Here is a 12,415-nt window from a genome sequence, read left to right as displayed (position 1 = left end):
GCCCCTCGGCGGCCCAGCTCGCCCGCCGCCGCCACTCCCGGCGTGCACCGGCGGCGCACGGCACTGCGCATGCTCCGGGCGGGCACCGGCTCCCGCCCAGCCCCGCCCCGCGCGGCGGGCTGAGGCGCTTGGTGGGGAGCAGGGGGGCGAGTGGCGCCTCCGGTCGCGCCGCCTGCCCGGCGGGGAGCAGCAGCAACAGGAGCAGCCGCCGCCGCCGCCTGGCGTTACGCGTGTGTAGCGGGCAGGCCCCACGCCCGGCACCTCCAGCGCTGCCGCTGCGGGGCCGTTCCTTGCGGGAAGCACCGGCCTACCGACGGGTACGCAGGGGTACCCCGTCCGCCGCCTTTCCGGTCCCGCTCCGCACCCCCGCCCGCGCCGGTCCGGCGCCACGGCGCAGGCCTGTTGGCGGCCCGGCTCGCCGCCCCGCCCCAGTGCGCCTGCGCCGACCCCACGTCTACCGTCTCCCGCCCGGGAACGCCGGGCCGCGCCTGCCCTCTGGTCACGCGGGGGCACCGCTGCAGCAGCCGATTGGCTGGGCCGGCCGCGGCGCGGGCGGCCCGCGCGCGCGGTGAGAGCGGGGCCCGGCTCCCTTCCGGGCCTGCGGCCCCGCGGCCCGGTAACCAGCGTCGTGCGGCGGCGACAGGCGGGGCCCGGCGCGGCTGGGGCCGCCGCGGGGGCTCCCTCGCGTTTGCATCGGCTGTGCGGTGCTGGCGGTCCCTGCCGTGTGCCGGCCGGCACCCCCCCGTCCCCCGCCCCGCCGCCTCCCCCGGTGGCAGGGCATCGGGGCCCCGAGGCGGGGTGGGTAGCGAGCGGTGGAGGGGGCCCGTCCCGAGCAGCAGGCCGGCCGGGAGGTGCAGCTGGGTGGGCCGAGCGTCGCGTCGCGCCGCGCGTTTTTGTTTTGCGCGTGACAGTGCTGGCGTTGCACAGGTGGTGGAAGGTTTCCGGGTTTCCACCGGGATAAGCTCGCCACAGAGCTGGGAGGAGGAGCGCCTGGCGCCCAGCACCAGGCAGAGGGGAGGGTGCTGGATCTTTGCTGTCCAGGGTCAAATTGGTGTCAGCTTGAGGGTCCACCCGCAGACCGTTGCTGGATGAAGCTGTCCCCCTCTCTCGCCCTCCCTGACTTCTGCCACTTTCTTTGTTTTGGTGGGTAAGTTAATCTCTCAGATCAGTTCTGATTCAGTGGGAAACAAATAACTTTTTTTGTGGGTAGGCTTTTCTGTCAGACAGAACTGTTGATCCAGATGATTTTTCCTATGTCTGATCCGTGGATGTGAGGACGTATAGTGATGTAGAAGGAAGGAAAATAGGATTGCCCTTTCAACAGCAACTTGCTCTTAGATTATGCGAGTGTTAGTGCTGTGCTTTGCCTTGAATTTCAGTAACATGAACCTGGTATAGCAGAAGTGACTCAGCTAATGAATGGACTGGCAGTAGAATTCCTGGACCCCGTTCCACAGGAAGGTGACCCATTGGGAAGCTGCGTGTTAGTAACATACTGTTTGTTTTGCTCTATAGCACAGTGATGCGTGTATGCTGGCTGGTGGGGAAAGAGAAATGCAGTCAGCGAATGAAACTGCCACACTTGGAAGCAGTGGTAATTGGGCGTGGCCCACAGACTGGGATAACAGATAAGAAGTGTTCGAGGCAACAAGGTAAGGTTTAGCTCAAATCCCGCTTTCTACATGCAGCAGCAACCAAACTTGTGAACTGTGTGAGATACAAGTACAGCACTCATGTTTATCAATAAACATCATTGTTCCGTTTGCCTAATTTATGGTGAAGCTAATGGACCAATGTTTTGGCCTAATTTGTAAGCCTGCTTTGAGCAGGGTCTAAATGGCAAATAGCAGTTTTTCCCTGAAATCTAAGCAGGCTTTCCTTAGGCTTGCTTCTGCAGTCACTGGCTTATGGTCTCCTTTCTCTGCATGGTCCATAGTGTTGCCTGATTCTTGAAGCCATCAAGCTTTTTTTGTAAGTACTTATGGAGATCTCTGGGTCCTGAAAAATCAGAGGAGACACCAAATCATGGGAAATTCACCTCCATAAACTAAGATATTGAACCTTAACATGGGTCACCAGGCCCGCAGTTATGTTGCACTGCCTGCACTCTTGCTTTGTGAGTGGCACTTCATCTCCCTAGTCTTCCACCATCTGATTTTTATTATGACTTGTTATTTTATAGATGGGCTGGGAGAATATATAAAAATATCTGTGATCTATAAAATACTCCCCTTCACAAACTTTCCAGCCTTACCTTTCTTCCCTCTGGACACAGTCCTGCTCCATGCCTTGCTGTCAGAGAGGGCTTGTGAGAACAGCAAGAACGTGTAGAAGACTGCCATAGATTTCACCTTTATTCTGAAGTAATTTTGCTGATCCATGATGTGAAATACTCAGGTGTGACTCAGTGTATGGGTTGGTTCCATTTTACATGTGGTCCTGGAAACAGAGGATGGGGCACAAGTATTCTTTGCGTATATTCACAGGGATCAGCTTCAGAAGGTAGCAGATCTTAAAATACAGTAGTGTTTTCTGCAAGGGGTGGTTCAGCAGAATTGCACTTTTTGTGACACTTTGTTCTTTCTTTCCAGTTCAGTTAAAAGCAGACTGTAACAAGGGGTATGTCACAGTTAAGCAGGTATGTTTTTAAACGGGTGTACAACATTTCAATATTTCTGATACTTACTGGCACGGTTGTTGTACTTAAACTCCACAAGTGCTGCAAGTGCTGATTCTGATCACCGGGTCTGAAGGGCCTGAAGCTGTTTTATGAGCAAGGTGAGCACAGCGAGTGGTCTTCGGAAGGGATCTGACTTTTTTTTTATTATTTTATTTATTTTGTGTACCTCCATGGAAAGACTGCACTATTCCTTCCACATATGCTTCAGTCTCAGACAGCCAGACTTGAAGCATCAGGGAACACTGCTTGACAACTCAGCCTGTTCTTCCAGGCACTATGTTTGGGAGATTTTGGAGTTCTCCCCCTAAACTTGCTGAGCTGCCTCCTGAGTCTTAAACTTCTAAAGCTGAGGCAGCCCTTCATTTAAGGTCAGATTGGTTCTGGTGTTAATGGGACCGGGAAGTTGTGGAAGGTTTTTGTTTTGATGGCTGTTAGAGCCAAAGATCAGGTCACCTCAGGGAAGGGATAGGATGTGAGGCAGCACTGAAGGCATTCTCATGTTACTAACTGGGTGGATGTAGGTCTAACTTTCTCAGACTTATGAGGACCAGTATCCCTGAGATAATACAAAGGGAAAATTCTCTGGCTTCAGGTACTGGGGCATGTATGTGCGCCCGCAGCATTGGCATGTGTGGACAACACATTAATCGATGTGTTCTGCCTACTGAGGAGTAATGTCTTCTGTAAAAACACCTCCAGAGCTCAGTAAGTGCAGGGACCTCACCAGAATCTGGTGAATCTGGCAAAGATCTCTGAGACAGTTTTTCACAGAAGTCAGACTTAGCCACAATTTGAATACCGTGTTACTGGAATGTCAGGGCTGGGAATACTTGCTGGTGCTGGGTGCTAGCATGTTTTCGGTGCCTGCTTTAGAGTTGCTTCCCAGGGGATTTGTCTGCAGCACAGGGCTCCACTGATCAGTTGTTTGATAGCATATTGGCCTGGGGGATGTGAATTGTATTGGACTTTAGTGAAATTGTGGAACTGTAGACTGAAGAGATTCTGGCTGGAATCAGTCGGGTGCTTCATTGCAGTGAATACCAAGTGATGCGAGGCACAGTACCATCTTGTGAAGCAGGCAGCTATCATGGTGACAAAGCCAAAGAAACATTCTGTGACAGAGTTTTATCAGTCACAGGGAAGAGCTGGTTTCCTAACGTTTGTTTCATGCATAAGCATTAACCAAAAGCATTTTGCTGAAGTCGGAGACTCCTAATTTCCCTAGGGTCACCCTCATGATCAGGCAAAATCCATCTATCAAGCAGTCCCTGTAGGTTGCCCACGCCACTTTCTGTTATCAGTTATGCCGGAGGCAGGGGAAAATATATTGCTTTTCAGTTAGCAGCTAAACTTCGGGTAACTTCTCAGTCTTTAAAACACTGGTTTGAGGGGGAAATTATTTTAGAGTTGCATAGAGCTGTCAACTGATGCAACAGAGAGGCAGGTAAAAATTTGACCTTGCTGTCCTCATTTTCTGCTAGAACAGAATAAATAACAGAGTTGGTTTTGTGAAAGTGTGAGATGCAAAATGAAAATAAAAGCATTAAAATACAGATAGGCTGGTATATACTTCGCATAAGCTGAGGTGGACAGAGAGGTTTAGCCTCTCTTGAAGGAACAGGCAGTGGTGTCACTGTGTTTGAACAGAGTCTTCTGTGGGCTGGAGAAGGGTTATCACTTTCGGCTTGGGAAAGAAAAAAAAGACAAGCAAGGAGCTGATCCCTGTGTAGTGGGTGCTTCTGGGGGCTCAGAAAGACTTTTTTCCTGATTTGTCTTTTTTTCTTGCCTACACAGGACGGAGTGTTTTGCAAGTGTTAGCAGTGGGCTGTGCTTGGTGAGCCAGTGGTTGTGAGCCTGAACTCCTTTCTCTCTCAAAATGAGCCAGAAGAGTGTGCTTGTGTATTTGAAGGCAAATGTGTTGATGGAACAGCATTTGGTAGAAACAGAAAACAAATGTAGTAAAAAGGAGAGGAAAGAGAAAGTAAAATAATTTCAAAACAGGAAACTTTCTGGGGATCGTTGGACTGAAGTAATTTGTTAAAACTACTGTTACTCTTCAGAAATAATTGTTACTAAGGCTGTTATTATTTTAACGGCTGTTTAATAGGTGGTTAATTTTTTTGAGCAAAGTGTGGCATAGGTCTTGCCACTGCTACAGAACTGTTGGGTCCCTGTGACACCATGCCTCTGAGGGTTGTGTGCTGACAACTCTGATTGCAAGACTGGGCCATAGCGAGGTGTCTCCAGTGCTGGACTTCCCTGATCCTCTAGAGCGGGTTGGTGTGGGGAGGAGGTGCAGTGAATACAAACCACATTTGCTTTCCAGGATAGTGATATTCCAGGTCAATGGAGCAGTAGTTGGCGATTCCAGTTGCAACATCATTTGCTATTTTTTTTCCTTTTTCTCCCTAACAAAGATAGGAGTCAACCCAACTAGTGTTGATCTTGTGAATATTGGCAAGGATGAAGAGGTGAAAATGAAGCCAGGCCAAGTTCTGCATATTGTGAATAAACTTTACCCCTATACAGTGCAATTTGCTGAAGAGCCAGGGAAAACTGTTAAAGAAGCAGAAGAGAACATACAAACCAACAAGACTCCATGTGAGGACTCCTGCAAGAATGATGATGTAGAGCTTGTGCCCAGAAAAAGAATGAAGGTGGAGGTGGTGGATACACAAGGCAGTTCTGCAAATCCCAAGCTAAGTGATACCAGTGTATGTCCACATGAAGGGACTTCGAGCAAAAAGGCAAGTGTATTAGTATTAGTACTTGTGCTGTTTCTCCTGCGGTTGTCTCCTCCATCAGGGCCTTGGTCTTTTACTTTTGTGGGTACTATTGATGGGGAAGCATCTCAGGTGAACACAGAACCTCAGAGTATTCAGAGCATGTGAGCTGACATGCGCTGAGACAAAGACTCTGCTCCTGACATCACCCCGGTCCTGAGAATGTTACTGGGGACCCATTCTAACCTGAGCTGGGTGGGGGGTGTGTGTGTGAAGGGGCTTGCTTGTAGTGACTGAGGATTTAATCTTTGGTTCCTGCTGCAGTTTCTGCTAGAAGGACAGTCCACGTGAGCTCAGTTTAGCTGAGGTCACACAAGGATACTATGCTGGTTCTTGAGATGAAATCTGCTGTGTTACAAATAGAGCAGTACTTATCTAAAAGCTTATGCACAGAGAATGGAACAACTTGACCATCTGTTTTTTTTTTTAATTGCCTTTTTTCTTTCCTCTCCTACTTTGGTCATTGCTTATGGTAGAACCATGTTTACATTAATGAATGTTAATAGCCAAAATCTTTTGAAAGGGAGTTTTTAGCCCTGCTGACATGGACAAAATAAAAGACTGCTTAGTGCATCTGGAACTCCTAACAGTGTAGTTGGTGGAGGAGAAGGCACAAATGAAACCCCTCAGGACAAAATTTCAGAACCAGGTTGTGGTGGGTTGACCACTTCATTTGTGAACTCAGGATAGTTATATTAGGGCCAGATTTGTGGTGGTGTGAGCAGGGAGACAAGACGATTCACACTGTTTCTCTGTCAGCACTATAATAATGTTTGCATGTCTTCCTCTATAAGAATATGATGAAGATCATCATTGATAATGCCTGTAAAGTGATCTGAACAGATAAAACATTATCTGTTTTGAAAAAAGTGCACTCTAGGCACTTTCTATTAGGCATTCAGTAACCAAATTAAGAGATATCTTGTAGTGTTGGCTTGATCTTCCTATGCCTTTCTTCTTTTCTGTACAAGCCTGTCCTTGCACAGTGTCAAAAAATAAATATATCTAAGAGTAGGGCCACGCACCACAACCACTTCTTCATTCTGTGCAGAGCAGCATGTGAAAGGACAGTTAGTGGAGATCCTTGTACTTCCTTTGACTCTTGTGATCCGTGAAGCAGAGTGTCTTTTAGTAAAATAATCTGTCATCAATAGTAATCAAGAACTGTGCCATAACATGTGCCTGCAAATTATTAAATTCAAACAGATCTAGAGCTCCCTGTTGTTAAATTTCCAACATTTGAAAGACTGAACTTTGAATCTTAACAGTATCTTGTTGAAAGTTTTCAAAAGCAGCTTTGTGGGGGCAGTTGGAGCAGGTGTGTTGGCATTTATAGAAAGAAGATAATTCACCTGTCATTCAGCTTTGTGCTGGTTTTGGCTGGGATAGAATTAATTTTCTTCATAGTAGCTGGTATGGGGCTATGTTTTGGATTTGTGCTGAAAACAGTATTGACAATAGAGGGATGTTTTCCTTACTGCTGAGAAGTGCTAACACAGAGTCAAGGCCTTTTCTGCTTCTCAACCCACCCCACCAGCGAGTAGGCTGGGGGTGCACAAGAAGTTGGGAGGGGACACAGCCGGGACAGCCGACCCCAACTGACCCAAGGGATATTCTAGACCATATGATGTCATGCTCAGCAATAAAAGCTGGGGGAAGAAAGAAGGGGGGGATGTTCAGAGTGATGGCGTTTTTCTTCCCAAGTAACTGTTAGGCGTGATAGAGCCCTGCTTTCCTGGAGATGGCTGAACACCTGCCTGCCGATGGGAAGTGGGGAATGAATTCCTTGTTTTGCTTTGCTTGTGCGCGGCTTTTGCTTTACCTATTAAACTGTCTTTATCTGAGCCCACAAGTTTTCTCACTTTTACCCTTCTGATGCTCTCCCCCATCCCACCTGGAGGGACTGAGTGAGTGGCTCTGTGGTGCTTAGTTGCCAGCTGGGATTAAACCACAACAAGATGTTATTTTACTGTTGTATACCAATGAAAGTACTTAACTGAGTGCTTTAAAACCTATAATTGGATTCTTACTTCTCTTATAATTTAATTTTTTCCTTCCCTGCTTTAGGAACATTTGGGACACTGGAGTCAGGGTCTAAAGAGCTCTATGCGAGATCCAAAAATGCAGGTGAGAGCTGTACACTTGTACTTTACATTGGTTCCTAGCTAAATGAGCTTGCTTTCTTCCTCCTCCAGTTTACTTTAATGATCTGATTAACCAGTGGAGTATTGCATAAGGGCTGAATTGTACTTGCATCTCTCTCTGTAGTAGCATTAATTTGGGACTCTCTACTATACTGATTTTGCAGAATGTCATTATCTTAATTATCTTCGAGCTCTCTACGCTGTCAAATTTGGCCAACAGATTTCAAAAACGTTGTTGGGAGAACAGGCGAGCGGTGCAGTTGCTTTGTTTCCTCAGGTAAACCAACTAAAATGGGGGTGTGGTTTGAAGCTGAGCAAGTAGTGGAAGTTCCTGTTTTCCAGCAGTCAGCACTGCCTTGTTTCCAAGCATGGTGCAGTTTCCTGGTTTCCAGCAAACTCTTAACTGCAGCACCTCTGTGCCATCTGACAGGATGTGACCCCTGGCTCCTCCTCCACCCGGTTTCTTTGTGCTAACAGGAATTTCCTGGGTGGTTTCTTTTAACTTTTGTAGATGCTCCAGATGCACCTCCTTCCCTCTACTTCCCTGTGGTTGCATAATAGTTTTCCTAGAGCTCTTTTTTTGTTGTCTGCTCCCTGCTTTGGGGGAGGTCAGGCTCAAGACACAGAAATCTGACCAATGTCTTTTGTGGTTGCCAGTTTGTACATGCTTTCTTGTTAGTGTATTCTGAGAAAGCCCTGAGAGAATCTTCCCTATCCATGTATAGAACCTACTTGCATTTTATTTTGAAGTTATGGCAAATACATAGACAACTCCTTCTCAAAACCAAGCTTTTTAGCTCAACTCCAAAATAGGGAGAATGCTCTCCATCAATATTGCACTGTCTGGCAGAGTAAGGCCTGAAGCTTGGGTCTATTTAGCTTGGGTTTTGGCTGGCTGACTGCTGCATGGCCATCTTAACATTAGAGATGTGTTTTTCCCTTTATACTTCTCAGCAAGAGTATGTGTTCAGGAGGACGGGTATCACAGACATCTGTGATGCTTAGTTCTTGAAATCAGTGGATAATTTCAGTTGGAAGAGACCTTTGGAGATCACCCAGTCTGACCCCTAGCACTTGGTGTGATTGTCCCAGCCTTTGACCATTTGAGTTGAGATGATCGCCAAGGGTGAAGATCCCACAGCCTCACTGGGCCCCTTCAGGTGATGTCACCCTCAGGCTGAAAATAATTTCCTTGATAACCAATCAGAAGGTCCGTATTTCCGTATTTCTTGATCGATTTTTTTTTTTTTAAATTCAAGTCTAAAATGTTGAACTGTGTAGAGTTTTAGGAGAACTGGATGCCTGTTCTCCTAGAAATGCAAGCAGTTTCAAATGAGTCTCCATGGGGAATGATAAAGCTATTGAAATACTTGCTTACTTTTTAAACATGAAGCTTAATCTTGATTGCTTCAGCAGAATTTCATATAGCACTTACCAAGACAGTGCTTTCTTGACCCAAAAGATAAGCTGGTTTTAAAACTGTTGAGTTACTTCTGTTACTGTTTGTAACTTAGTAAGTACAAACTTACTAAGTAACTGTTTGTGACTTAGTGTTAGCTTTATTAGTTGTGGTTCTGAACCAAATACACAAAAAATAGAACCCCTATCTTTGCTTTTTAATCAAATATTAAATAAAGGGCAATATTTATTTCTTCTGAAAACACTTGATCATGATCCCATTCCCACTGGTTGCATATGCAGACACTAATGTATCTATATAAAAATATGACAGCATCAACTAGTCCTGCTGCTGAAAGAATCAGTCCTATGATTTGTGTGCTGATAAAATTTTAATCTTCCTTCCTGTAGAGCAAGACTGATTAGCTCTGTATATAAACATGGGAGAGTAATTAGCAAAGATGACAAAGACACCATCCATCTCTAACCAATACACGCACTGCTAAGAGATCACAAACACAGCACAACAGTTTCTGCTTCAGAACCTGACAGATTTTTATTGCCAGGGCACTTATTCCCCCTGTGCTCCACATGCTTTGCTACTGTTTCTCTTCATCAGCTGCATCAAATTGTTGCAAAAGGCAAAACAAAATAAAAACAGGAAGAAGGGCAGGATAGACAGGAATCTGTTCTTTTTGTGAGTGATCTTACAAAGTAGCACATTGGGTAGCATGAACTGAAATAGCTCAGACTTGAATGTTTTTGTAAAGCAGGTGCCAGTCTGCAGCGCTGAGCACACTATTTGTAGCACCTCTGAGACTTGCGTTTCACTCCAGAAATCTGCGAAGGATGAGGCAGTCCAGTGCATTCCTACGTGCTTTATATTGAGCACAGTACCATGATTTTTGTTTCAGTGACTGAAAAGCTTGAATGTAGCCTGATGGAAGTAGAGTTTCCCAGATCTCACTGGTATCTGAGTCCAGGTGATTTTCAAGAGAGTTCATATCCACTTGTAGCAATGGTTGGTGTAGAAGGCTTTTCCCTTAAAGTATATAAAGAGGGATGCTGGAACATCTCTCCGGAGCTGCCTGGTGCATGGTATGGAAGAGGGTGCATATCCTGGACCAGCTTAGTTCAAGCAGAAGTCCTCCTTGAAGTGGAATGCTCTACTGCTTGATATTTTTCCCCATCTAGTAATCTTTCCTGGCTTTTTTCCTGGCAGCCCCAGTTGCACTAGCAACACATACGTGTGCTTAGGGACTTCTGCAACTGCAATGGGACATGCAGATGGATAACATCTCAAAATCCACTAAATAAAGTGCTTATAGGAATAAGAGATTTAACTTTCAATCAGTAAATAATCTAGTTATTTGTTTTGCAAGGTTTACAAAGATGAAAAGACTGTAGTCATCAAGGATAAATATCCCAAAGCACGTTACCACTGGCTTGTCTTACCATGGGACCCCATTTCAAGCCTGAAGTTAGTCACCAGAGACCATCTTGAACTCCTGGAACATATGCATGCTGTTGGGCAAAAAGTGATACAACAGTGCCCTGCCAGAGAGGGTCTGGAGTTCAGACTGGGTTACCATGCTATCCCCAGTATGAGGTAAGACCTTGATGAGTCATCAGGTGGAGACCCTGTTGTTCGGTTATACAGATTTGGGGCTAAATCTGTAACGTGATCTGGTATTGCTAAAGAACAACTAATCCTCCTGAAGGCTACAAACAATTTGGTGTCCAAGTCCTTTCAGTGCAGCTGTGCATACACTGCTGTGTAGATGTCGATGGGCTACACCATCGTCTTGGGTCCGGTGGGAAATGCTGTTGGGTTCCCCTAGCAGAGGTCTATAGCTGGGGCTGTGGTACGCCTGTGGTCCAGTCCCAGCCACAGAGGTGGTGCTGCCAATGGCCAAGTGCCAGGGCATCCCTCCTCCCAGGGCACCGATCCGGGATCGGAGAGTGACTCTTAAGCCTATCATGTCCTGCCTGGTATGAGCTAGGATTTGAGTCTTGTGTGTAAGGAAGTCCAGATCTTAGAGCATCCAAGTGCCTGTGGGTATTGCAGTCAGCGTTCTAAGTTGTTCTCCAGTTCTTGGATGAAGCTTTGAGTCACTCATCAAGTCCCATTCAAGCACTCTAAGAAGTTTAAACCTTTGGTTTATTAAAACCACTATCTCTGCCTTTTTGGAAACTAGGAGGAATACAGACTGTAGTTAGGGGCCAATGGAATACGCAGACTAGTGATCTTGACTCTTTTAAGTGAAACACTCGGCATGAGACAGTGCTTCCAGAACATACTGGGTTTCTTCTGTCACAGGACTATGGGTCAGACATGGTAAGACAGACCCATAAGGCTGGCAGCCCGATACTGCTGAATCATGTTTGCAACTGATAACTGCTGCAAAAGAACTTTGAGCATTAGCATTCTTCTTCTCTCTTGTCTACGTAATGTGTGTGTTTGTTTCAGTCAGCTACATTTGCATGTAATCAGCCAGGATTTTGATTCTCCGGCCCTGAAAACCAAAAAGCACTGGAACTCTTTTACTACAGACTACTTCTTAAACTCCCAAGGTAATGATTAGAAAAGGTATTACATTACATGTAATCCTGCTTGTGGGTTCTGGCTTGGGGCTTTTTTTCCAAAAAAATGTGTAAGCCATGAGTTCTGTAGTAATAAGTGAAAGGTTTTATGTAATTTCAGATATTGGGGAACAGCACTAAGTACAAGTCAACCGAATTTTGTGACTGGTTTAAATTAGAAGGCAGTGGTGACATGCTGTGCATATGAAGCAGGGTGCAGAGATTCTGCAGTGTCATGAGTTTCATGACGCTACATGGTCCCAATACCTCTGGTCTCTTTTTTTTTTTTTTCAGATGTGATAGAGATGGTAAGAAGCAAGGGAAAAGTGATGGTGAAAGATCATGTCTCTGAACTTCTCAAATTGCCCCTCAGGTGCCATCGTTGCAAAAAACAGCTGTCCACTATCCCACAGTTAAAGGAACATCTCGGGAAACATTCGCCAAAATGACTTCGCAAAAAATCATCTTACAACCTGTCTTCAGATTTCAGGCTAAAACAAACACCTCGAAATGTTAGTGGACACGTATGTTTTTTGTTAACTGGAATGACAAATGTAATGTGGGAAAAAGTAGCCTGGAAAAGCAGCATATTAACTTTGTAATAACTTAGACAAACCCCTGCCCCTGACATAAAATAAAGTGACTTCTGAAACGGAAGGTGTGTTTGCAGCTTTGTTGTGGTACTGCCACACTAATCTGTATGCGAACCGAAGTCTGGAACAAGTGTCTTGTTTGGACGAAAGGATTTATTTTAATTCAGAAGATGAGGCATTGAGCCCAGATCTAGGTTTCTACTGAGAAAGGAAAGGAACAATGATTTAGAGGTC

General features: G+C 45.9%; 1 protein-coding gene across 8 annotated transcripts; it reads left to right on the top strand.

Annotated features, from left to right (window-relative positions):
• The first annotated feature begins 93 nt into the window (after window positions 1-93).
• Window positions 94-12,245, top strand: APTX (aprataxin). Of its 8 annotated transcripts, none has more exons than XM_030005012.2 (8): window positions 94-317; window positions 1,516-1,652; window positions 2,592-2,638; window positions 5,098-5,427; window positions 7,531-7,590; window positions 10,388-10,614; window positions 11,476-11,579; window positions 11,883-12,245. In XM_030005012.2, exons 2-8 carry the CDS (start codon window positions 1,523-1,525, stop codon window positions 12,035-12,037), a joined length of 1,053 nt encoding a protein of 350 aa, XP_029860872.1. In that variant the 5' UTR covers window positions 94-317; window positions 1,516-1,522; the 3' UTR covers window positions 12,038-12,245. The 8 variants fall into 8 exon arrangements, with proteins under 8 accessions (XP_029860872.1, XP_029860876.1, XP_029860871.1 ...); XM_030005016.2 differs by lacking the exon at window positions 94-317 and adding an exon at window positions 643-798; XM_030005014.2 differs by lacking the exon at window positions 94-317 and adding an exon at window positions 807-1,143.
• Window positions 12,246-12,415: the final 170 nt, after the last annotated feature.

This window comes from Aquila chrysaetos, chromosome Z (genome assembly GCF_900496995.4).
Source record: "Aquila chrysaetos chrysaetos chromosome Z, bAquChr1.4, whole genome shotgun sequence".
NCBI lineage: Eukaryota > Metazoa > Chordata > Aves > Accipitriformes > Accipitridae > Aquila > Aquila chrysaetos.
Note: the sequence above shows the minus strand (reverse complement) of the source record. Positions and strands in the feature narration are given on the sequence as shown.